General features: G+C 46.3%; 2 protein-coding genes across 3 annotated transcripts in view; one reads left to right on the top strand and one right to left on the bottom strand.

Moving 5' to 3' along the window:
* Arp8 (Actin-related protein 8) overlaps positions 1-27232 on the bottom strand; it is a 189480-nt gene that overhangs the window by 55787 nt on the left and 106461 nt on the right. The window lies entirely within an intron of this gene.
* LOC145411468 (uncharacterized) overlaps positions 1-27232 on the top strand; it is a 73180-nt gene that overhangs the window by 15252 nt on the left and 30696 nt on the right. Inside the window, exons 2-3 of the mRNA XM_080281517.1 lie at positions 3135-3256; positions 20894-21008. Of these exons, the coding sequence (XP_080137643.1) occupies positions 3135-3256; positions 20894-21008 (237 nt within the window). The remainder of the gene's footprint in view (positions 1-3134; positions 3257-20893; positions 21009-27232) is intronic.

Below are 27232 nucleotides of genomic sequence, written 5' to 3'. Positions count from 1 at the left end.
GACGAATATGAGTCTTACAGCTGGCAGAATATCAGAGCTGATGAAGGTCAATTATGTCACGCCTCAAATCCCCGAATTAAGAGGCAGCTGAGATTGACGCTAGGCAGGAAAGCGAGAGAGAGATAACAGACACACACACACAGACACAGACAGACACACACACACACACACACACACACACACACACACACAAACACTGTACAGCTACTCTACCCTTTATAACCCCCTCCCCCAACGTCTTTTCTACTTCTCCCAACTGGGGTACAAAAGGAGATGAAAATGGTAACATAAGGCGGGATACCATTTACCTCATGAACATACCCGAGGTCTGATTCACAACGACTGTCGGCGGCAACGTGAGAGGGAGACGGCATCAACATCAAGACGCAAACGAAGTGTGCAGGACAACGACGAATAATTATTTTCCAACAACAGTCAAACTAATCTCTAACATCAGGGCGACACGTTTCTAACATACGGCAACATTAATCCAATATATGTACAGTCCCCCGCTAAAGTCCCATGCGTCCTGTCCTACAATAACCCACTCCATTAATATAAGTAATGCTGCATGTAGTCACTATTATGTTTGGTCGTATAACCAGATACTTGTAACTATATATTATTTTTAGCACTACATCATCCACTCACTTGAGTATTGCTGCCTACTTCTTCCTCAGCCTTTATCATTCTTTTTCTGTGCCTGCCCTCCTCTCTTCTCATTTCTCCCATCTTTCCTGTCACTTCTTACTGCTTTTCTTTCCTTTACAGGTGGCTTTACATTAAGTGACAAGCCAAATGGTTTCCTGTAAGCCAAGAAACCATTTACAACCCTGGGTGGTAACCATATAACCAAATCATACGTGCTCCCTACGTGCCAGCAAGTGGCTTGGTGGAGGGTTAGTGCCCCTCCCCGTAAAACAAATAAAGTCAAATGGCCACCCCTTACGGGATTATGGCGTCTGGCAATAGACAGACAGATAGATAGTTACCAAAAACAGAATATACTGTTATGAGCTGCTAAAGGGCAAGAAGAGGAACGGAACTTTTGCAGGCAACTGTACATCCAATTATATCCATTTTATCCATCCATCTCTCTCTCTCTCTATCTATATCTATATATATATATATATATATATATATATATATATATATATATATATATATATATATATATATATATATGGTGGCAGTGGTTTACTTGAGCCTCTTCTAGAAACATAAGTAATCAGTCTTATCTACACGCAACTCGAGATAATCAACCCTGCCTCACTCCACTTGACTCATCCAGTCTATCTCAGTAGTGTTACAAAAGAAGCAAGTCTGTTTTCCCGAAATGTCTCGAAAATAAAACCAGAGTACAAGTAACCTTACTTGTAAGTAAGGGATGTTACAGAATATAACTTTTTTCCGAAATTAAAATAAAAAATCTAGCCATGAAATACATATTCAAAAAATCTACACTACCTCATTCTGTAAATACTTAGCATCAACTCCCATTTTATATCCAAGTATAATGTACCGTATTTTTACATTACTGCACGTGCAAACTGGGGAAACTGGCAATTTAGCTGCATAGATTTAGGAACGAAAATGTAAAACGCAATTTTCCTCGAACTGGTTGAAGGCTTGATAGCAAACAATAGGGGAAAAAAAAAAGAAAGAAAAAAAAAGGGCGATTTACGGCAAAGACTTGGTGTAGATTCGCCTGAAAAGGACCTAAAGAGATAAGAGCTAAACTGCCCCCAAGGCTCATCGTAAATTAAGACTGGACAAATTTAGAGATACGAGAGGAGTACCTAGAAAAAAGCCAAGACGAACACATCATCAGCACTAAAGAAAGAGAGAGAGAGAGAGAGAGAGAGAGAGAGAGAGAGAGAGAGAGAATGGGTGCCCCCAAACAAGAACTATCAAAGAGCACTGACAGCGTACAACATTCATCCCCACCATTTGATCAAAGGGTCGAATATCTGACTCTGCCTTATGACCTTCACCATCGTCATATTATTCTCAAAATCGAACGCTTGCCTAACCTTTAACCCTTCCACCAATACTGTTCAAATAAAATTAAAGCTGCTTGAGTTGACTTTGTCCAATGACCTTGACCTTTGACCTTGGCCTTTGGTTGTCCTCTAAATCAAATCTCCTTATCCTTGTTTCCAAATCAGGTCAAAACTGCTTGTTATTTTGTTCCCCCCCCCACAACCTAATGGTGGCTTGGATCCATGATAAATACGCTCGTAGACTCCAATGTAGATTTAGATCCGTGATAATTATGATCCTAAACTCCAATGTAGGTTTAGATCCATGATAAATACGGTCCTACACACCAATGCACGTTTTGATTCACGATAAATAGTCCTAGACCCCAATGTAGGTTTAAATCCATGACAAATACGATCCTTGACACCAATGTAAGTTTCGATCCATGATAAATATGATCCTCGACACCACTGTACAGTAGGTTTAGATCCATGATAAATACGATCTTAGACATCAATGTTTACATCCGTGATAAATACGATCCTAGACATCTATGTAGGTTTAGATCCGTGATAAATACGACCCTAGACATCAGGGTTGGTTTCGATCCATGATAAATACGATCCAAGACCCCAGTGTTGGTTTAGATCCGCGACAAATACGATCCTAGACACCAGCGTACTCTCGCCAAGTCATCGTCAAAATACCTGGCACTGAGATGAGTCAGTTTAACACATCATCTAGGCCCCAATTCATTAACTTTGGTCATCTTGGGTGTACAGCTGGTTATACTGGTTTTCACCCATAGTGCTACTGAAGAATTAACAACCATGTCAAAATAAATATTATAGTGGACAATACAGCAAAACATTATTCCAGACAATAATAAACTGCTTCAGGCTTGATAATCGTAAGAAATGAATAAGATCCTTTATTAATACCACTCATAAAAACGACGAGCAAAATGAAGAAAGAAAATCTTCTCGTAAACCACTTATCGAGCATTTTACCCATCCGTTCCTATCTTGGGTGACGATAAAACTGAAAGTGGTACGTTAAGTAAAACAGCAAAAGCCACGGAAAAAACACATACAAACGGCCACACAAATAAACATCATGCTAATTTCAGATGTTATACATTTCTAAATCAGTTCTCAAGGACTGTGCATCACTGAAACTATATTAACACAAAATAAACTACAAAAGAGTTACAACATGCTCTTTCAAGTGTTGTTCGTTTTTACCTTCATCCAGCGACTCTCAGCACACAACGGTAAGAACGTTTTTTAAGTAATGTGGTACATTAAGGTGCTTGTAAAAATTGAACATATATGTAAAATAAGGGTGTCGTAACCCGGGTTATGATGAGGTTCCTGGGGAAAATAAATCACGTGGATTATTATTATTATTATTAATATTATTATTATTATTATTATTATTACTACTACTACTACTACTAACTACTACTACTATTATTATTTTCAGATCGTCAAACATTTAGAGGACCCGCAAAGACCGCAAAGTTTTCCCTTTTTACTCACATCAGCTTTACAAGTAGGACCAATGAGTGTAATCTATTGAGTGAAAATACTAGTCAAATTAGAATATGATGATTACACAACATGCTTACATTTACAAACAACACATGCAAAAAGAAAAAAAAAAAACTAAACTTTTATATATCATCAGGATTCATGTGTCCTCATCATTCAAAAAGACCGATAGAGTACCTCTCAGCACGGTAGCTTGGGGCGCGTTTTTCTAATAGTTCCTTGTCGTTGTTGTTACGTTACTGTCCCTTCTCGTTTTTCTTGCCGTATTTATGAGTTAACGAATTCCACTGACCCATGTGACAGCAGGAGCGGTATCATCGAGTGCGTCGGAGACGGATCTTGGCACCAAAATAAAAGCTCTTTGCTTTGAAACTGCAGACGTCAACATCAGCATTTATGGAGGTGTAAGTGTGACTGGAGAAAGCTCTCGGGAGTGAAATGATATACTCAGCAAGCCGACAACACGTTCTTGAACTGCCCCTGGGAGCATCATTTTCCTCTCTTGTTGCTGATCCTTCCAAAGGACCTCAAATTACGAATTTCCAGTGCCTTCGTTATTTTTGGCCCTTGTGAACTTTACTGCAGTGGACAACGACAGTACAGCCGTCATGACCTGTCCATGTGCAGGAAAAATTGTTAAAAAAGCACACTCTCCTAAGGCTGAATCATGACAGAGATGATTACAAAGATTTTCTTGAAGCTGTAGTTATTTTCCTGGGAGGAATACCTCATGGCCGCCGATATCCAGTGTTCATGCGCGCTCTGCATCGAGCACGCCGGATGGCAAGTGTAATCTACCCTTACAAGATTTGGATCTTCACATCCCAGTTCAGGTTGTACAAGAACCAATGTCCTTCAACTTCTAGTGAACAATGCAAGTTTGATGGCCTGATTTCTGGCTTGCGGGATATCTGCCTATTCGTCACCCAATATTATGTTGTTCCGTGGTTTTCGCAAGAGAAGCTGCAAGCGCTCCATGATGCGACCTTTCCCTCCTTCGAGAACTTTAAGACACCAACATTGCTGGGTACAAGAGCTTTAGCAAGCACTTTTGGTACCTCTGTGAGGTGAAAGTGGGCCTGTCACTATTTGATCCTGCAGCTGACTTCGATGAAAAACGAAACATGGTGGAGAATATGAATTATCCTGCTGAAGGGTCAACAGATCCTCCCCGGCGAGTTTCGGTACCAAACCCACAAGGAAAACAAATGGCAGACTTCTGCTCTTCCAATACGTACAAGTTGTTCACTCTCCCTTCCGGTTTATTTCCTGCAAGAGGACCCAGTAAACTGGGAAAACAACACAAGTTTTCGTTTAGCAAAGGCCAGGGTGGAATCTTTGAACGTAGTGAATGACGTTGCAGAGCGAGGCGTAACACTGATTTAAACCTTCACGAAGGCTGGAAGAACTCAAAACGAAAAGCAGATCCAGTTCATGCTTTAAATTGTCAAGGAACATCAAAAAGGTTTTCCGACAGCTTCCGAAGCCAGTAACAAGTTAAAATGAACGGCGGTGTGCTCTATCGTGTCGCTATTTCGTTGTTTATCTAAAACTACTGGTCACGTCAATATACCGTAGTTAGTTTTGCATTGCAAGCTTACCAGTGTTGCGCAACCTCTAAACGTAACTCGATTTGAGTGATATTTGGTCTGTTTACTTTTCTCATGGACCCTCACAAAATAAGGAGTGCCACTTAATTGAATTTTTATTTTGAAAATTCACCCCTATGCAATCAAAGCACCCTTATAGTAGGCTACGTTACCGGTTCCCGATGGTATTCATAAGCTGTAGTTCTCGGTATTTCGTCCCCCTTAATTCTGCAGGAAACTATCGTCCTTTTCCAGCTTATTATCCATTGCCCAATGAAGAATATGACAATACTGCAGCACTATATCCTTTCCATAACGCTTCTACGTGATCAGCATCATATTCCCAGTATCAGTCTTTTATACAGTTCAGTATTCAAAACGGAGAGATGGCCACTTTAGGCCAAGTTAAAGTGAACAGATTATAGTACAGATAACTCTATTAATTAAGGAGAATTCATGGAGAAGGGTGGCTGGGTGCTGAGGAAAAAGACTGGGTGTTTATGGGGGAGGTGTTGGGAGAGGAGGGTGCTGGGGTTGAAGGGGGGGAGGACAGGGTAGGAGGGGGAAGAAGGAGGGGTGTTGGGGAAGGAGGAGGGTTGTTGGGGCAGGAGGAGGGGTGTTGGGGGACGAGGAGGGGTGTTGGAGAGGAGAGTGGGCATTGGAGGAGGAGGGTGGGCGATGGGGGATGAGGCTGGGTGTTAGGGATTGAGGCTGGGTGTAGGAGTGGCTGTGCGTCATTACGAGAGGGTTTGACGTTTTTTGTCACAACCTCCCTAGTCCCTACATGAGCTCTGGGATGTGGAGTCTGGTTATGGAGAGTCAGGTAAATATTTAACGACTACCCCTAGATGGTATCATTCGACTGATGGAAATCCCCTGGCCTGAATCGGATATACAGTAAGCTATTATTATAACAATGATACACTCTAACATAACCTTTGAATTAGTGATTTTCTTATTCTCTTTCCTAAGCTACCGTTCGAAGCCATAAAAAAGGGTCAAGAAAAAAGTGATTTTCTCTAGCTGAAGAGGGTCATGTAAAGAGTAAGCAGTGCACTGTTTTATAATAACAAGTGATATAACTATAATCTGTATACTTTTAACTTGAACGAATATTCCATCTCAAGTACTGAACTCTAACTTCATAACACTATAATATGGCGTTAGTCGTGTGGAAAAGCGGTGGAATGCATGTAGAGCTATGAAATGGCTTCATTCTGGAACTAAGCGGTTGGGAATTGGCTGCAAAAGAACGAAAATATCCGCCAAGTTACAGCCTGATGAATGGGAATAGAGAAAGCAGAGCCACTGTAAACATGATTGGTTTGGGGGGTGTGCAGAGAAGGAGTGCACTGCCAGGAAACGTGACCTTCGCACAGGTGAAGAGCGCTGTGAAGCGGCTGAAAAATGGGAATGCAGCTGGGGCTGATGAGGTGTAAGCAGAGATGATTAAGTGTAGTGGAGAGAGCGGGATGAAATACTTGCCGGAGATAACTATGTAGGAAGGCATGGATGAGTGAAACTGTGCCAGAAAAGTGGAAAAAGGCCGTGATTGTACTCCTGTACAAAAATGTAAATGGAATTATCGGGGCATAAGTTTAATGAGTGTGGTAGGGAAGGTATATGGAAGAACATTATACTGTACTGAGACGGGTATGGTCATGTGGAGAGAATGGATAACAACAGAGTGGTGAAAAAGGTATATCTGAGCGAATTTGAAGGAGGGAGGAGGCAAGGTAGGCCAAGGAGGTGGAGAGATATGGTGGATATATGTGTGAGGAAGAGAGGTTCTTAAGTCGATGAGGCTAGGGAACTGACAAGAGATCGAGCTGGCCGGATGAATATTGTAAGAAAAACACGATCAGGGTGTAATGCTAGGTGAAATTAGGCTCGACTTCTCGTTCCTATTTCACCTAGAGTGGAGCGGGGTCCTCTTTCGAGACCGAAGCTAGTGCAATAAAGAGAGGCAGGACACAAAAACTCTAGGCAACAACCTTTACACGTACAGTATATTACCACAGTCAGACACAGGACAAATTAGCAGATATTACAGCACAATATATAGCAATATAAAACCTTATCTAGGATATGTGTATCTCGCAGGATACTTGCTTCTCTGATAGTAATGACAACACAAACAATCCCAGTGTATCACGAGTGCAGTAAATATAGGCGCGCGCGGGGGCGCGGGAGGGGGGTTGAGTCTCTCTAGGAGGAGATAGGGGATGTGGGGGGGGTGACTTGTGACGGCTAGAGGAAAGTTATGGTAATACTGGAGGGCGGCAGATATTACCCGTGAAGTTTATATGGTTTCCACTAGCCAAAAGACTTTGGTAATTGATTTTATTCTTGATTTACACTTACTCGAGATATTGGAGTGAGAGAGGGTGATAAACAAGATTTATGGGTAGCGTGGGGGAGGGAGAGAATACTATTAATACTTCCTTTCACAATATTCCTTCACAGTAATGGGGGTATGTCTTTATAGGGGAATCTCCCGGCGGCACAGGCTTATTAATTGTATAACAGGGATGTCACTCACACGTATAGTCAATCAGATCTTGTTCCACACTCTCGTCCTTTAACTTCTCACTGTGATCGTATTTACCCCGATATTTACTATATGAAATCACTGCACAATACTTACATTAGGGGAAATCACACTTAACCTAAATCACTCGTGCTACAATATCACACGTATTCATCAGGGGGATAGGCAGGAACACGTCGTCGGCGATCCTGCCGGGCTAGGGACACCGCCAATGCGAGGCGTGCCGAGAGGGCACGGGATAACTCGTAAGGGCGTCCTCTCGCGTCCTGGGCTTCCCATGGCTTCCAGGCTTGGCTCAGGCATGTGGCCCTCAGGACTGGGGCCGAATAGCTCCAGGAACCTCTGTGATAAGTCCCGGCGTCGTGGGGGGGCCTAGAGAGATCACGCCCGGGTGTCCTGGGGAGAACCGAGAGAGTCTGTGGGCTGCGGTCTCCAGCGTCTAGGGGCGCCGACAGGGGAGGGCTGCGGCAGCGACTTCCACTAGGGTCCGTCAGGTGCGTCTGCTCTAGAGCCAGGCGTAGGGAACAGAGACCAGGGGAGGCTGGGAGGCCTGTCTGGGTCACTCTGGGACAGGAAGCCTGGGCTCCAGTCTCCTGCCGTGGGGACGTCTCTCTACTCACCTCTCTCTGCACACCCTCGGAGCGACCGTAGATCATCTCACGAGGAAGGGAGCGACAATAGGTCGTCTCTACCAAGACACTCTCGGAGCGACCATAGATCGTCTCACGAGGATGGGAGCGACCATGGATCGTCTCTACCAGAGCACTTTCGGAGCGACCATGGATTGTCTCACGAGGATGGGAGTGACCATAGATTGTCTCTACCAAAGCACTTTCGGAGCGACCATAGATCGTCTCACGGGGATGGGAGCGACCATAGATCGTCTCTACCGAAGCACTTTCGGAGCGACCATAGATCGTCTCTACCAGAGCACTTTCGGAGCGACCATAGATCGTCTCACGAGGATGGAAGCGACCATAGTTCATCTCAACAGGAGCACTTTCGGAGCGACCATAGGTCGTCTCACGAAGATGGGAGCGACCATAGATCGTCTCACGAAGATGAGAGCGACCATAGATCGTCTCACAAAGATGGGAGCGACCATAGATTGTCTCTACCGGAGCACTTTCGGAGCGACCATAGATCGTCTCACGAGGATGGGAGCGACCATAGATCGTCTCTACCAGAGCACTTTCGGAGCGACCATAGATCGTCTCACGAGGATGGGAGCGACCATAGATCGTCTCTATTGGAGCACTTTCGGAGCGACCATAGATCGTCTCACAAGGATGGGAGCGACCATAGATCATCTCTACTGGAACACTTTCGGAGCGACCATAGATCGTCTCACGAGGATGGGAGCGACCATAGATCGTCTCTACCGGAACACTTTGGGAGCGACCATAGATCGTCTGTACCTAAACACCTTGGGAGCGACCATAGATCGTCTCTACCGGAACACTTTGGGAGCGACCATAGATCGTCTGTACCTGAACACCTTGGGAGCGACCATAGCTCGTCTCTACCGGAATACTTTGGGAGCGACCATAGATCGTCTCTACCAGAGGGGCGCCGTCTGGAGTATCTTTTCTAACTCCACCCCTAGCTGGCTCAGCAATTCCACTCTGCGAAGGTAGTGTCCTTCTCCTACAGTGGCGGTGGTGTGGTGGCTACATGACACAGGGGCGCACGGCCCGGGCTGACATATGTCGCTGTTGCTGGGAGTGGTGGTGACTGGTGGCGGCTACCCCGTGGGGTCCGTGTGGGGGTGTCGGCGCATTTTCGGGCATACTAAGCTGTGTTTGGCTTGCCCTGTCGTCGGGGGTACTATGGTATTCTTCGGGGGCACTGTTCTTCAAGCCACGCATTTTACCACTCTCCCCCTGTAAAAAGTCACGTCCTCGTGGCTGGAGGTGGAACGCTTGTGTGTTGGAGGTGTTGTAGACGGGCTGGAGGTGTTGCAGCGTAGTTTGCTAGGCAACAGTGTAGGGGTTCTCTTCTTGTGCTCGGTCGCAGGTGAGGAAGAGTGTGGAGGTGGCGGTGGTAGAATGGAGGAGGTTTAGCAGGTGGTGTGGCCCGCGGAGTCTGTGGTTCCTGCCAAGGGTAGGTGCCCATACAGCCCGCTTCACTCTCATCTTGCTTGGTGTGGCTGTCAGTGTGGTTGGGGGCTGAATGCTGGATACTGCGGGTAAGGGCCGAGTTTTGTGCCGTGGTAATGCGGCGTTGAGTCTCCGGGGAGTACAGGTAGAGGGGATTTGGGCCTGATGTAGCTTGACGGTGTGAAGTCGTGGAGAGGTGGGTGGTGTAGGGGTGTGTGAGTATCGGTCGGGCGGGCGTGAGAGGCGGCCCGAGCGGGTGGTGGTGGTCTCGAGGGTCGGGGTCGGGGGAGAAGTGGGCTTCTGGGATGGGCAGGTTGTTTTGAGTGTTGTGGGCATGGTGGGATGCGGTGTTGGCGGAGTGGGTGTATGGATGGTGGGTGGGGGAGGGGGGGTGGTAGTGGGTTGTTGTGAGGGTGTGGTGGCGTGGACGGAAGATGTGGGAGTGGACGCTGAGGGGGAGGCCATGGAAGGAAGGGGTGAGGGTGAGGGAGGGGTGGCGGGGGAGGTGTCAGGTGAGGTGCTGGGGGTGGTGGTGGCCGGGGAGGTGGAAATGGTAGGGGGGGGCGGAGTGGGAGGGTGAGGAGGAAACTTAGCACTCATATGTGACTGTAAAGGGTGGTGCAGGAGCCAGAGGGGGCTGGGGGTGTGGGGCCGGAGCGGGGGAGGTGGGCGTGCGGAAAGGCCGCACGTGACGGTTGCGGAGGGTACGGGGAGTGCCGTGATAGTCTACGACTACTTGGTATGGGTTGGGGACTTTGGTGATTGTGTGGGGCCCCATGAAACGGGGGGGGAGCTTGTGGGGAGTGGGAAGTTGGGCGACGACAACTGTGTCACCCGGGTTGAAAGGGTTGGTGGCTGTGTCGGGTCCAAGGTCTAGGTTCTTTTGTAGGTGGTATATCCGCCCTTTTAACAGGTGTAGCGGGTCTGTAGTGGGAGCGGAAGCGGGCGGTTGCAGGTGATGGCGTAGGGGTAGTAGGAGGGGGGGTTTCGCCAAAGATTCTTTCGTGGGGGGAAACCCAGTCTTCTCGGGGACACAAATTCATGCCCCATTGGACAATTTTTACATGTGCCGGCCAATCGTTGTCTTTTGTAGCCTCGATTCTGGTGCGTAGCTGATTGATAAGGGTACGATGGCTACGTTCACATACCGCGTTCCCTTGTGGCCAGTATGGTGAGGAGCGGGAGATCTTGTACCCGAAAATCCTGGCTAGTTTTTCCCAGACTTTTCCGGAGAACTCGGGGGCATTATCGGAATGGATGGCTTGGGGAATACCAAAGTAAGGGAACACGTGTCACAGCAGGGCATCGGCGACAGCAACGGCATGATGTTCCTTAGCTGGGCAGGCTACTACGAATTTGGAGTACGTGTCTACAAAAGTGATCACGTATTTATATCCAGATTTAGGGGGAAGAGGGCCTACTACGTCGATCGCCAGGAGTTGCCAGGGCTTGTGGGCGGTGATATGGCCAGATGGCCTGGCGGTCCGGGTGATATCTTTCCCAAGCAAGTCTGGATAATTTCCCTGGCGAGGGTGGAGGGATTTGGGGCCCAGTAAATATCATTGAACACCTGGAGTAATTTTTTGGTGCCCAAGTGGATGCCGTTGTGAGCATGTAGGTGGCGCAGGGTGTCACGTGCCGCATCGGGGGTCAAGAGGATGTGTCTGGACGGGGTTAGAAGTTGGTCGCCCTGTCGGCACAGCTTGGGGAATAGGTGAGCAGGGATCCAGGGGGGCCGTTCCTTGTGGTGCCAGAGTTGTAGTAGGTCGGGGTCCGGTTGTACCGCATGGATGGGGAGGCAGGAGAGGGCATCTGCATTGGCGTGGAGCTTTCTAGGTCTGTATGAAATCTCGTACTGAAACTCCTCTAGGGTGTCATGCCACCGGACGAGTTGGGCGTTACGGGAGTCTGATTGGCGCAACCACTGGAGTGATTGGTGGTCGGTGATTATCGTGACTTGGGTCCCGGAAAGATAAGCCCTAAAATATTGGAGGGCCCAGATTATGCCGAGGCATTCTCGCTTGGTGGCGGCATAATTTTTTTTGGCTGGGTTCAGAGTGCGGCTGGCGCAGGCGATGATGTGTTCCCGGCCGGCCTGTACCTGGGCTAGGACGGCACCTATTGCGGTAAGGGATACATCCGTGTAGAGGCGAAAAGGGAGGGCATAGTCGGGGAAGGCCACGATGGAGGCCGAGACAAGCTTGTCTTTTAGCTGTTGAAAAGCAGCTCGCCGATCCTCGGTCCAGAGGAAAGGTTCCCCTTTTCGTGTCAAGTCATGAAGAGGCTTAGCGATCTGCGCGAATCCCTTCACGAAGCAATGGTAATAGGATGTGAGTCCCAGGAAGGCACGGATGCCGTGGACATCCTGCGGAGGTGGTATGTCCGCTATGGCACGGAGCTTGTCGGGATCTGGGGAAATTCCTGCTTGGGAAATAGTATGTCCTAGGAACGAGACAGTCTTAGTGGCCAGGACACATTTAGAAGGATGTAGCTTGAGGCCTGCCTGGCGAATTCTGGTGAAAACTCGACGGAGGCGCTGCAAGTGGTCGGCCCAGGTCTGGCTAAAAACAATGACGTCGTCAAGATAAGCTAAACATATTTCCCAAGTGAGGCCGCTCAAGACAGATTCCATTAGTCTGGAGAAAGTGGCATGGGCGTTGCAGAGGCCGAATGGCAGAACATTGAATTCGTAATGTTTGCCATTACTGGTGGAAAAGGCCGTCTTGCCTCGATGGTCCGGATGAACGGGGACCTGCCAGTATCCAGACTGGAGGTCGAGGGTAGAAAACCAAGACGCCCTGTAGAGGGAGTCTAGGGAATCGTCAATGCGGGGGAGGGGGGTGGCATCTTTAATGGTGATGTCGTTAACACGGCGGTAGTCGATGCAAAACCGCATCGTGCCGTCTTTCTTTTTTACTATGGTCCTTTCACCGCAAGAAGTCCGTTCAGGGTGGGGCCCACCTTGTGAATCACCTCTAGCGATGCTGCCAAATCAACCGTAGTACATGCCTCTCTCTCTCTTATTTCCCATCTATGTGCTATTTGAAATTGTTTTTTATATTCTGTATATAATAAAGGAAGCTATATAGTACATTGAGTATCACTTTTTAGAATTATAACAACGATTTGAATGAATTCTACGACACGTGGCAGCACTTTTTTCCCATGTTGCCACGCCGAGGTCGGCGAGGGACCCAGGGTCAGAGAGAGGATTAGGCCTACAGGGGAAACCTCTTAAAAATAAAACGTGCCTAGACTTTTACCTCATAGGTGGTGTGGAAAAATAGTTGAAAATAAATAATAAATATATACAATATATATATATATATATATATATATAGAGAGAGAGAGAGAGAGAGAGAGAGAGAGGGAGGGAGGGAGATAGAGAGAAACAGGTGGGGTGGGGGTAGGTAGGGAGAGTGATAATCCGATAATTGTTGGTCAAATTGGCAACGTCGCACTCGGGGGAATTCCAACTTCTGCCACACCCTGAACGGACTTCTTGCTGTGAAAGGACCATAGAACGACGGGGGAGGATCACGGGCTGGTGGAGGAGGAGATAACACCTGCCTCTTCCATTTCGCGCACCTGGCGGTCCTCCTCTTCTCTCTGTCGGGAGTTCTTGCGTCGGGAAGGTTGTCGTATAGGTGGGCCTGTCGTATGGATTTCGTGCGACAGGTACGTAGTATGCCCTATATCTGCTGGTCGTGTCGCAAACAAATCCTGGAAATCCAGGAGGCGGCGGCTGCTGGTTGGAGAGATGGTCAGGGATGGGGGGTAGAGGGGCAGGGTGGTGGGAGGAGGATGGGGCACAGGGCTTGGCTTCCTCCATCTCTCCGATGATAAGCCCTTTTGGGAGGGTGAGAGGGAACGGGGCGAGATTGGCGATGCGGATGGCGGCGTGGTGGGGAGGGAGGAAGATGGGGGACACAAGGCAGGCAGAAAGGGGTCCGGAGGGGAGGAGGGGGGAGAACAAAACGGATGGATCTGAGGGCCTGTTAAAGGGCACCCATGCCTCATGGTGGGAGGGGATGGTAACGGCAGCGGAGATGGTGGCAGGGAAAGAGGGGGCAGGAGTGAGGTGGAAAGGCATGGGAAGGGGAGGAGAGGGAGGTGGAAAAAGGGGGGCACTGGGGGGAGGAAGAGGGCGAATCCTCCGGCCGGGGCCGCAGCGTGCATGTGCAAACGGCTGGGGTGGAACAGGGTGGGGGGCGGAACTGGAGTTGTCGGTGGCGACAGTCGATCGTGGCTCCAAGTTTTAGGAGCAAGTCTAGCCCTAAATACCCGTCATAACTCCGGCAGGAGGAATAAAAAATGATGAATGGATGTTGGGTGGACACTGGCTGGTGGGTGTCGACCCGTAGGGCCAGAGTTTCCCCACGGATGGGCAGGGGGCCATCCCCCGCGTCCACAAGGTGAGTGGTAGTAAGGCGGAGTGGGCCAAACCGCAATTTGTAGCGGGAGAAATAGTGGCTGTAAAGGCAGGACCTGGCCGCTCCCGTATCGACTAGTAGTCTGGCCTTCACGCCGTTTATTTTCATCTTGTGGTATACTGGGGGGCGATACTTAAGGGTGATGGCCCCCGCCACCATGGGTTGGTGCGGGGGCGGGCCTAAAAATCCAGCTGGCTAGGGCTCTCGTTCTCCTGTTCCTGCTCTAGTTCTCCTGGATGGGGCTCGTCCACAGGCGTCAGCTCGTCCCCTGGGGCCTCGCCTTCTAAGGCGGACACTTTACGCGAACCCGGGGCTGTGATTCTGCGGCGAGCAGCTTTAAGCTGGTCCCGTATGTCATGAAGGGGGCAGCGGGAGTTGCAGGCTGTGAATTCCCATGGGTTGATAAGAATCAGGTTCGGGTTTTCTCGCGGGGCGGGGCGCCGATGGGAGGGGTGTGTCCTGGGCGGGCTAGGCGTCGGGGTCAGGCTGGTGTGAGGCAGAGGTGGACACGGTGTGGCTGAGGGAGCCAGGGGTCGGGTGGGGAATTTCTTAACAACGTTAATTTGTTGTGGAGAAGGGCAGGCGGTCAGGAGGTGCCGCATCAGCTGTATATGTCTATCCATGTCTCCTGTTGGGTCATGGATAATGAAGAGTTGTTTCACAACACTTGGGAGTACTCTGAGCAGAGTATTAAATGTATGCTGATCCCGGGTTTCCTCATCTGCCTCCAGGTAGGCAGCAGTAACCAGGCGTCTTGCCTGTATCAGGGTATTATCTAAATCCCCATTGAATGCAAAACTATCCAATTTGGATAGAGCCACTACTTTCCCTAATGATGGGGTGATGGCTTGTACAGTGAACTTTGTAAAATTCTGCCAGGTGAGTTCTGGGACGATTTTCAGCGCTATGTTTGCCGCCGCTTTACCCAATAGTGGTAGTGTGACTGCAATTTTTTGTTGGTCATTTTCAAAGCCAATATCCAGTAAGGGTTTAATTATTGCCAGATATGTGTGTATATCATATTGGTCGGGGTCAAACTTGGGTAACTGAACGTGTGGTTTGGTTGCCATTTTGCTAAATATTTCCTAATTACCTCTCTCTTACGCCCGGGTCTAGAACCACCGCTGGCCACCAGTGAAATGCTAGGTGAAATTAGGCTCGACTTCTCGTTCCTATTTCACCTAGCGTGGAGCGGGGTCCTCTTTTGAGACCGGAGCTAGTGCAATAAAGAGAGGCAGGACACAAAAACTCTAGGCAACAACCTTTACACGTATATTACCACAGTCAGACACAGGACAAATCAGCAGATATTACAGCACAATATATAGCAATATAAAACCTTATCTAGGATATGTGTATCTCGGAGGATACTTGCTTCTCTGATAGTAATGACAACACAAACAATCCCAGTGTATCACGAGTGCAGTAAATATAGGCGCGCGCGGGGGCGCAGGAGGGGGGTTGAGTCTCTCTAGGAGGAGATAGGGGATGTGGGGGGGGTGACTTGTGACGGCTAGGGGAAAGTTATGGTAATACTGGAGGGCGGCAGATATTACCCGTGAAGTTTATATGGTTTCCACTAGCCAAAAGACTTTGGTAATTGATTTTATTCTTGATTTACACTTACTCGAGATATTGGAGTGAGAGAGGGTGATAAACAAGATTTATGGGTAGCGTGGGGGAGGGAGAGAATACTATTAATACTTCCTTTCACAATAAGCACAGGCTTATTAATTGTATAACAGGGATGTCACTCACACGTATAGTCAATCAGATCTTGTTCCACACTCTCGTCCTTTAACTTCTCACTGTGGTCGTATTTACCCCGATATTTACTATATGAAATCACTGCACAATACTTACATTAGGGGAAATCACACTTAACCTAAATCACTCGTGCTACAATATCACACGTATTCATCAGGGGGATAGGCAGGAACACCCCATTGTTAGGCAGGGTATCGTATATCGGGGTACTTTTAACATGTAAAGCAATGTGGACCGTTTACCAGTTTTGAGTTTCCCCCCAAACCAAACCCAAAACCCACCCAAATGAGCCCAAAACCATGTTTAAAGCCTAACAGCTGTCCGGGAAGCTAATCTAAGCCTAACACCTGTAAATAATTCACTGAAACCAAAAAATAATGCCTGAAAATCATAAGGAATAGGTTAGAAAATATCAAATACCTTTCACCACTTACTTCTTGGAAGTCCATGTCAGGTCCTGTTCATGCTTGTTATCCCTCCTGAGGCTGAGAGAGATGTGGTGCTCCCTACCACTCAATCCTCCTCCTCAAAGCCCTCAAACCCCATCTCTAGGGGAGGGTCAGTGTGGGGGGGAAGCCTGGCGAGGTGGGGTGATCGTAGTGGGAGACTGATGCACTGGCTCTGGGGGTCGCGATGGAGTGCGATGCGATGAGACAGGCAGTGGCGATGGGGTGTGATGCGATGGCTTAGGCAGTGGTGATGAGGTGCGAGGCAATGGTTCAGGCGGTTGTGATGAGGTGCGAGGCAATGGTTCTGGGGCAGGCGATGGAATGCAATGCGATGACAGAGAAGGTGGTGTGGGAGACAGCTGTGATGACCAGTGAGGTGGCGAGGGAGACCGCTACGTTGAATGATGAGGTAGCAATGGAGTGAGTTGCGGTGGCTCACGTCGTGGCAAAGGAGATGGAGACAGTGGCTGAAGTGGTGAGAGACATGGAGGCCGGGGGCGAGGAAGGCAGCAATGGAGTGACAGAGTGCCTTAGTGGAGACGCACGGGAGACGGGGATCGGCTAGAGGTTACGTCCTGCACTACGGGCTGAGCACATCCTCAGCAGGAGACCCTGGGTGTTTCTCTGTTGGCTGAAGCTTGGGGAGATGCTCTGCTTATCGAGGGCTGGGGAGATCCTTTGTGACTTGCTGGCGTGGTGGAGGTCTGTTTGAAGAAGGCAGTGATTGTTGTCTGCCTGGTTGCCCTCTTCTTTTCCTCCAGCATCATACTGTACACCTTAATTCCCTCCTCCAGACAATCAGCTGCATCCCTGCTTCGTCCTGGGAGAAGGTCGTGTGTGTGCATAAGCACAATGATCTTGTCCAGCTTCATTAACACCTCTTTCAGGATTGTTATACTGACAGCTCGCACTTCAGGGACGACCTCCTCCTCCTCCTCCTCTGCCTCCTGGTGCACCTGCTGGATCTCCAATTTGAGAAGCTCCTCGTTGCTGAGCTCCTCCCAGTGGCTCTCAAGAACCTCCTCCACGTCATCCTCGTCGATCTCCCCGAAGCCCGCCTCATGCAATAACTGCACTATGTCCTGGCACATATGCTGCACACGTGGAGCTTGCATGCCCTTAGGGAAGCCTGTGAAGGGATGGACGCACTTTGGGCACAGGTTCCACCACACACCGTTCATGGTGGCCTGGCTAACCTCACGCCACGCTGCAGTGATATTCTTTAGGGCATGGCGTATATTTTAGTCCTTCCAGAACTGCTACATTGTTGTTCTATCATCACTGTCACAGGCCTTCAACAACTGCTGCCTAGTGTGGCAGAGGTAATAATCTTTGAACACAGCAATCACCCCTTGGTCCATGGGTTGCAACAAGGACGTGGTGCTGGGGGGCAGGAACACAACCTCCATGTTGCTGGCCCATTCCTTCATCGTTGGAGGGTGGTTAGGCGCATTGTCTACCACCACAAGAAATCTGTTTGCCAAATTCTCCCACAAGGCATATGGTACCTCTTCTGGACACAAAAGGTAGAGGTACAAGTAGAAATATGATGAACAAATATCAGAAGTCAGCCAGGCCTTCTTGTTACACTTCCAAATCACCCCAAAGTTCTCTTTAACATATCCCACCAGAGCCCTGGGGTTCTCAGAGTGGTTGACAAGGAGCGGCTTCAACTTGAGGTCGCCCTTAGGGTTGCCCCCCAGCAGGAGTGTCAGCCGGTCCTTCGAGGCCTTGAACCCTGGCATAGGCTTTTCCTCTGTCGCAAGATATGTTCTGGAGGACATTCTCTTCCAAAAGAGCCCAGCCTCATCGAAATTCAAGACCTGCTTCGCACTGCAGCCACACTCTGCGATGATGTGTTTCAGTTTGTCAGGAAACACTACAGCCGCCACCCTATCTGCACTCGCTGCCTCACCGTACATCTTCACGTGGTGGAGATTAACTCACCTCTTGAACCGGTCAAACCACCATGGCTTGCCTTGACGGTCTTGGTGGCATCAAGATCCCACCCCACCTTGATTTCCTCCCATAGCAAGAGAGCAGTAATGCAAATAATTGCTTGGCACATTGGTGCCTTCCACCGGTTCTGATCCTTCACCCATGTGCAGAGCATCTGCTCCAGCTCCTCTATCGCAGGCTCTCTCTGGCGGGTGATACGGGAGGCAGATAAGGTTGCAACCTCCCTAGCAGCAACCTTAATGGCCTCCTTCTTCTTGATGATGGTGGAGACAGTCGACTGGGTCAAGTGGAGAGCCCAGGCGATAGCACACGCACCTTCACCTTAGTCTTGGCACTTAAGAATACAGTATCTAGCTTTACTTCTAGAGAGACAATTTTAAGCACGCTTCGCAGGGACATCACCAGCACCAACACTAGCAGGCCACTTACCACCCCAACTATAGTCTCCACTAGCCCCACCACATGCAGCACCCACAGCAGTCATGATCACATTTATTTTGGCTAAAATCACACAATAACGCACTCCACACACAATTAGTATCACTCCTCTACTCATGGCACTGCTCATACACAATTACAATGCACTACTGTATGATAGCAGCTTGAGTAATATTGGTGGTGCAACACGATGCGTGGTGGGCGAGCGTAAGAGAGATCCTTGATCTGAGATGGCCAGTGTGAGAAGAACAATAAGGGTGTGCGCAGGGTCAGCGATGGCTGTGAGGCTGGTGCAAATGCTTCTGCACATCCTGGGAGGCGGGCGGTCTCAGCTGGCCGCAGGAACACGCGCGATTCAAAATTTCAGCCTGTCGCCGACGAATGCGACATCGGAAGGCCCATCGTTAACCCGCCGTGTCCTGTTGACGTATAAATATGTCCACACATTTTGTCACTGTCAGTCCCGTTGATGCATATAAATGCGCATCAATTGCAAGGTCTCTAATTTGCACAATTTTCAATTTTCACGCGTGATTTTTGGTACGTATACACGGGACACCTTCCTCTACAAGATGCCAGGCAGGGACAATGCCTTACACCACATAACCTCCCCCCCCCCTGCACGCCATTGTCTCAGCAATTCACCTGTTACCAGTGACCTGGCCAGTAAAGACATGTCGTGCCAGAGTGATTCCCCAATCAATGTCAATGTGGAGGACAAAGTTTACAAAGCATTAGAGGAAGAAACAGTCAGAAATGATGATCAGTTAATGTTGCCAAAAAAGGTCAGGTATGTTGATGTGTTTGGTGAGTGAAACAATGCTTATATTGCCTATATTACTGTGTGAAAACCAATATACCCTTGTACTACATATAAATTCGTACCAAATAAATAAATAAATACCGTTTATGAGTGGTGTGGAATAGTTACCTTCCCATAGAACTCGTTTTCTTTGGAGCCAGCCTGACAGAAAACCCAGTAAGGTAAGGGGTACTCCTACCTGTATTGAGTATTTTAAACCTCAGGTGAGTGATTTCTCTATGAATTTTCGATGTTTTTCACCAAAAGCGGAGGTTTGAGCCAAAAGATTTTTTTACCAAAATTGGTTGGGATTGGGGGGAGTCAGTGGTGGAAAATCGGTCGGGACAAGGCAGGTTAAACTGGGGCTAAGCCAGCATGTAACGGGGTTTGGTGGTATTTGTACCCACATATACATATATATATATATATATATATATATACATATATATATATATATATATATATATATATATATACATATATATATATACTGTATTTATACACACAGTATACACCAGTAAATACTGTAGACAGACAGACAGACAGACAGAGAGACAGAGAGAGGTTAACTCATCCAACACAGTGACATTAATTCTATTTTAAGTCATACTATCCTCAGTTAATTTATTCCATTTAAGAGGCAATTTTCATTTTGGAGAGGATAAATATGGCCACCATTATCTCCTTCAGTATAAGAGGCCTATCTAAAATTACAGTAAGACCTCACTATAAGGGACTAATTGGGGCCTAAGCCATTCCGAAAAATGCGAAATTCCAACCTCCCCCTACTAAACCGGACTTTTTCTGATACATCAGACATTAGTCCGGATCGCGTGAAAGGTTTTCAAACTGTTTTGACTACCACTGCTGTACTGTACTGTGTTATAACTTCACTACATTAATCAAATAGTATAATATATATAATAATACTGTACTGTACACTGATAATCATGACTTTTATTTACCTTATTGTGGTGAACAGAGCTGAAGTGGTCAGGCAGTCCAGACTGCTTCTGGCTTTATCGGACTTTTTCCGATAAATGGGAATTTAGTCCGGTAGCTCCTTGAGTCCGATAAAAGCAAATTCCGGTCTACTGAAGTCCGTTATATAGAGGTTTTACTGTACATAAATCAGTTTGGAGATTGAAAGACTGATAAAATAAAATGTCAGTGTATTGAAGGGGTTAGATTCCTAATGATTCTGAAATACAGGGATGCAGAAGCTGTTACCATTGTATCAACAGATTCAAATGCATAGTTTGGTTATCAGGAGTGAGGCAACGTGAGGTGGTGGCCAGGAGGTGGGCACCCCTAGTGTGGCTGCACCCTCAAGAACATTTCTACCCTTCATCAGTCAGCTTCTTCCTTGATCACATCCACCACAGGTATGCTATATAATCTATGATAGTAACAACTGCTTCCACGCACATTACAGTAAAACCTCATTAAGGCGACCCTGCAGAAAGCGAGAATTTTGGTAAGTTGAACTCAAATCGAGCCTTACCACTTTGTGGGAATTTCCCACAAATCTGTGGGAAAACTGGCTTTTTGCGGGAACTTTTGTAGGAGGAGACGTTTCAGCCATTAAATCTGTGGGAATTCTTGGTGGAAATTTTATCTCTAAGTGAGAACTTTTATGGATATTTTATCTTTTGTGGGAATCTTTGTGGGAAAATACACCTGGCAGCACTGCCCCACCGCTCAGGGCTGGTAGCCAGCTGAAGGCACACACACAGTCAGTCTGCCTCTGACCGTCATCCGGAGTGGTTGCGCTGCTCTTGCACTGTCGCCTATTTGGACTGTCTCCCTTTTGCATTTTAGTTTATTTTATTCCAAGTGGTACATTTCAGTTTATTATATTCCATGTGTTACATTTTAGTTTAAATGACTGAAGTAAATACGTGCAGAAATTCATATAATTATGGCACCCCTCCACCTCGATCTCCAACACAAGCTGCCTAACCTACGAAAGCTCTTCGCACAGATATCCACCAGTTTAAAAAATGAAATGCACTGAATTGTTTTCTATTGTTTATTTCTATTGCTTTATACATGCTAACAGCCTACACTGTTGGTTTGCGTTCAAAGATTCACATACAGTACAGTACTTCCCCAACTCTATCTGTCTAGCCTAACCTACCCTAGCCTAGGCTATGCAACCTCCTATCCTAGCCTAGCCTATGGCATGCACCAAATTGTTTTTATTGTTTTATAAATGCTTCTTTAGTTTAGTACAATAAAAGCTCGATTAACCGGAATGCATGGGGATTCTTCCATTCTGGATATGGAATTTTCTGGATAATCAAATGTTACTCTTAGAAATTTTCTGGGAGGTCAAACAAATGAAACAGGACCAAACTTGGGACGTTACATTATTACATAAAGTAAATTATTCAGTATTAGATACATTACAGGTAAGATACAGTACACATACACTACAATACACAAAAAAGACAGCAAAGAGAAATTGTACAGGACTGAAGACAAACCAGCAAACATTACCAAAAATTATTTAAAGAAAAATTTAGCATATGTTACAGGCCAAAATAATTTTGATTTCATAGCTGCATACACTACTTTATCCTGTACTGTACAGAACTAATCAAGAATTATAGGGTGATCATCAGGATCATGAGATGAGGATTCAGACGGTGGAGAAGGAGAAGTGGAAGGAACAAGGTCAGGAGCAGAAGTGGAAGGAACTGGGTCAGGAGCTGAAGAAGTGGAAGGAGCTGGGTCACGAGCTGAAGAAGTGGAAGGAACAGGATCAGAAGATGAAGAAATAGAAGGAACAGGGTCAGAAGCTGAAGAAGAGGGATTAATTTTCTGTCCTTGCTTTACCATAATTTTTTTTTAACAAATCTTTTTTCGACCCCATGCCGGATCGAAGTTGCGTTCTGGTTATATGGATGTGCCAATGCATCGGATGCAGGTTAATTGAGCTTTTACTTTATTAATACACAAGTAATCACATAATTTGTGACTACTGTGGGGATAATATAGGTTTTTTGCAATTATTTCCAGTTACTGTGATACTGCGTTGTTAAGTGAAGACGAAGGGGAGCTGCAAGGCTTGGTGGATGAGTTTGGGAGGGTGTGTAAGAAAAGGAATCTAAAGGTGAATGTAGGGAAGAGTAATGTTATGGTCATCGAGAGAAATGAAGTCAGTGAACATACAGTGAGGTTGGATGAGGAGGAAACGGAAAATGTGTGTGCATTCAAGTACTGTACTTGGGTAGGGTGATGAGTAAGGATGGAAGTTTAGAAGATGAAGTGCTTGAAAGGGTACAACAAGAAAGAAAGGTTACTGGTTCCTTGAAAGCAGTGATAAGAAACAGGGAAGTGAGCATGGAAATGAAAAAGTTATTGCATGACAGCATTGTGATACCAACTCTAACATATGGAAGTGACGCTTGGACCTTATTGGAGGAACACATAACAAGAGTCAGAGCAGAGGAAATGAGTTATTTGAGAGCAGCATGTGGAGTCACAAGGAGAGACAGACTGACAAATGAGGAAGTGAAGGAGCATTGTGGTATGGATCTGGATGTTATAGGAAGCATAAGGAGAAACACACTGAGGTGGTTTAGCCATGTGGGGAGGATGGAGAGTTAGAGACTGATGAGGAGAGTGTATGTGAGTGAGGTGGAGGCCAAGGATGAAATCGAGAGATGGAGTGGAGAGGTATAAGAGAGAGGGGGGGGGTGAGCTGGAAGAAGGGCAGTGAAAAGACAGGGGACACGACGACATGAGGGCAATTTGTTTGTGGCCACCCTTTAAGGGATTAAGGCATCTGGCAACACATAGATAGACAGATTTCTGGATAGTCGGAAAATCTGGTAAGTCGAACTACCCTAGAATCTCATATAATTCGACTTATGAAGGGTTTACTGCACTGATACAGTAATCTAACCATTGAAACACACAATGCAAATTTGTCTACTTTCAATCATCATACTGTATACTGTACTGCAGTGTTTTTACCAATGTTGCAAACACCAAGTACCCAATATAGTAAACTCTCAATTATCCAGCATAATTCAGTGGAAGGAGGGGGCACTCATCATCCACTCACTTGATGTAGTGCTGTGCTTGGGTGACTTCCCATTCCTCTCTTCCTTCCTTCCTCTTCTGTCTTTCTCTCCTTCATTCTTTCCTCTTCCTTCTGTCTATGGGTGACTCTACACCAAGTGACAAGCCAAATGGTTTCCTGTACACCAAGAAACCATTTAATACTCTAGGTGGTAACCATAAACCAGATTACGGCATCCAGGGTTTAGTGGGTAATTAAGGCGCTCCAGCCGGATTGAGCCTGGGCAGGTTTGTATCCAAGGAATGGTTGGAGTTCACTGTTCATGCAATGCCACTCAGGGATGAGTGAGGCTGGTCAGTTTGATTTTAAATGTCAGGACCAACTTGCTTAGCCCCAGGCTCCTATGCTCCTCATGGGGCAACCTTGGGTTAGATGATGGTGATGGTGGAATTCAGCCAAGCCCAACGCCAAATAACGTAAAACACTGGATACTGCACTGTACCCCCCATAGGTTCAATACTCAGTGTCAAGCCACATACTGCATTACTATCCATCTCGACCATCTATCTTAAAACCTCTCCCATGAGTAAAAGATAAAAATTAAACAGAAAATACAATAAATAATGATACAATACAGAAATACAGTGCCGGTTGGCTACCATTTACATGGTGGGTGATACACCTCGATGCCAGACATTGCATAAAACCACCAGTTACATCCTGTTTCAGTGCCGGATATTACTTTAATGGAGACAAGCCAGCGGCACCAGATATTGCATTAGGTCAAATATTGCGACAAGTTAATGGAAAGTTTACCGTACAGACATACCTCAACTTAAGAGCATTGAAGATCTGAGCATTTCAAAGATGCAATTATGAAAAAAATAAGGAACATTTCACAGGTACGAACATAACTGCAAAAAACTAATTTAGCTTGTATCGGCCCGTTGAGACCACTTTTGAATGTGGCGGGTGACAGTAGTTGCGAGGTGGGTCGCTAGGCAGCAGTATGGGTGCTAGGGGGCTAACCTGCCATCTTTTGTTTTTGTTTTGTTCACGTGGAGGAAAGAGGATCGCTGCTCGTTGTGTTTTTAGTATGTTCACTTCATTTAATATGGCTGATAAAGGCAGGAAAATGACTATCAAGGGGTTAACAGGTGCCTTTGGAATAATTGAGAAAGGGGTTGCTTCCTTTGAAGAACAGGATCCAAATGCTGACTGGTTTGGCAGTGTCTATTCTTCTGTGCATGATGCCCTGGTCTGCTGCCATCTCATCCTTGGCGAGAAAAAGAAGAATGCTTCCCAGTCGTCAATCACCCAAGGGTGGAAACGAAATTAGACAAACCACAGCCTTCAACCTCCTATGCTGAGCCTTCAACTTCCTATGCTGAGCCTGCAACCTCCTTTGCTGAGCTTTCACCCACATCCATTCAGCCTGCTTCTCCCAAAAATCCTGACTCGGCCACTGCTCTCTCCTCAGCCGCATCTTCCAACTAACTCCACTCCTCCACCTGCCTCCTCTCACTTCCTGCAAGTCCTGCTATGTCTGCCCTTAGGTGAGCCACAGTAATGCTTATAAAATACCTCTGTTATCGTAAATGTCCAACGTATATTTACAACTAACGAAACAAAATGAAATGCTTGCCACATCCACATCTTCGCAGGTGGCAAGTGTTCCAGTATCTTTCGTCAGCAGTAAATAGGCATCGGACATTACCAGGAACAGAGTTGTATCTTATACTGTATGTTTTTCTTGTGTATTTCTTGTGTTAATTTATGCATTTATATTTCATAATACAATATAAACTGCTTCAGAACATTTAAAACCCTACCGACAGATCAGTGAACAGTGTTTTTTATGTTGTACATGTAGTACTGTAATGGATTTTCATTTTGTGAACAAAATCAACTTGCAAACGGCCTCTTGGAACCAGTTATGTTCTTAAGTTGAGGTACTTCTGTACAGTAAGCCTCCGTTCCAACTTGAATTACCCGCCATACCTTACATTATTGTCTGACAAAGCAAAAAAAAAATCTGGCTGAATTAATGCAATATCCTTTTTTCTTTTTTTTCTTGCATTAACTGATAGTGCAAAAATTAACTGAATTTCCAAACTCCCCACTGCTCCCTGCAACACCCTAGTGCCACTGATGATACCTGCCAAAACAAGGGCCACTGCCCACTCCAACTCTGAGTAAGCTGTCCAATGCCGGTGTGCATTAAGTTTGTCATGGAGTTTGTGGGCTTTACTGCTGTTACTAAAGCTTTTGCAGGGGCTTACATTGCTTGACTTTGTGCTGTGTGCATGCCTGTATCAATTTCTGTGGAAAATAATATAATGTTGACATAAATATGCACACAGTTTTCACCAGCCTGTCTACTTTGTGTTACGTAACTAACATAACTAGCTGACTGATTTCAGTTCTACTCATATCCATCTCTGCATCTCACTCTCACTTTTATTAAATAACAAAATAATCTTTGTGCCAGTTGCTTTTTCTGTGGAAACTATGAAATGTTTACATAAATATGCACACATTTGGTGCCTGCCTGTTTCCTTTGTGTTACATAACTTGTATAGCTAGTCGTCCACTTGTGGCTCTGCTCATTTCCACCAACACATCTGTCTAACTTTTATTAAATAACAATATTCTTTGTGCCTGCAACTGAATAAGTACTCACTGTGGATGACACAGACCTATGATGAAATAAGTACACGTACAGCATGTCCCTGTTGAACAAAATGGATACGTTCCATTACATTCATGATTCAGTACGCATCTGTTTGGTACATAATAATTTGATAGAACGATGAACTAACTGGAGCTCCTGAGGGTCCAGTAAACTCTCACATTTGGCGAGTTTTTAATAGGCGAATTCACTCTTGACAATAGGATGAGATTGTACACAACACTCTAATTTGGCGACAGAAATCTCACATTTGGCAAGTCGTTTATAATAAAAATATACTGTAACTGTATTATGTAATTTTATGCTAATTAATTTCAACAGTTTTTTATTAATCTGAATTAATTTCAACAAAATTTAGTCTGTATTGTGAAATTCAAGTCTCGTCTTCTAGACAACAAACAAGATAAACCCACGCAGACTCCCAAGCAACGGACAACGATGAAACTCTCACATATTGAGTGACTATTCCAGTCTCCAAGAAGAAACAGAGACTGTTGTAGCCAGTGAGAGTGATTGTGTTCAACTGGTACAGCAAATGAATGAAATATTATCTTTCTTCCTGAAGGAATACAATAAGAAAATAAATGAATAACAACAAGCGCTCATCACTCGTTACCTGGGCCGACGACAGAGTGAAGATCTGGTCCAATTGATGACAACATAAATGTTGCAAGCATTCCAGATGACTTTGATTTTGAAGGATTTGGCTCAGATGAAGATCCACAAGAGGAAGGGATAAGAGAAGCTACAGGGAGTGAGGCTTCAGGGCCCGTATTTACAATGATTCTCAAAATGTTTTTAAATTTAATACAGTAACCCCTCCAATATCCGGATCAATAGAGCCATAGGCAGGTCCGGATAGTGGTCCTGTCCGGATATTGGGC

The sequence above is a fragment of the Coenobita brevimanus genome, chromosome 89 (genome assembly GCF_032717465.1).
Source record: "Coenobita brevimanus isolate Jiangsu-jjx chromosome 89, ASM3271746v2, whole genome shotgun sequence".
NCBI lineage: Eukaryota > Metazoa > Arthropoda > Malacostraca > Decapoda > Coenobitidae > Coenobita > Coenobita brevimanus.
Note: the sequence above shows the minus strand (reverse complement) of the source record. Positions and strands in the feature narration are given on the sequence as shown.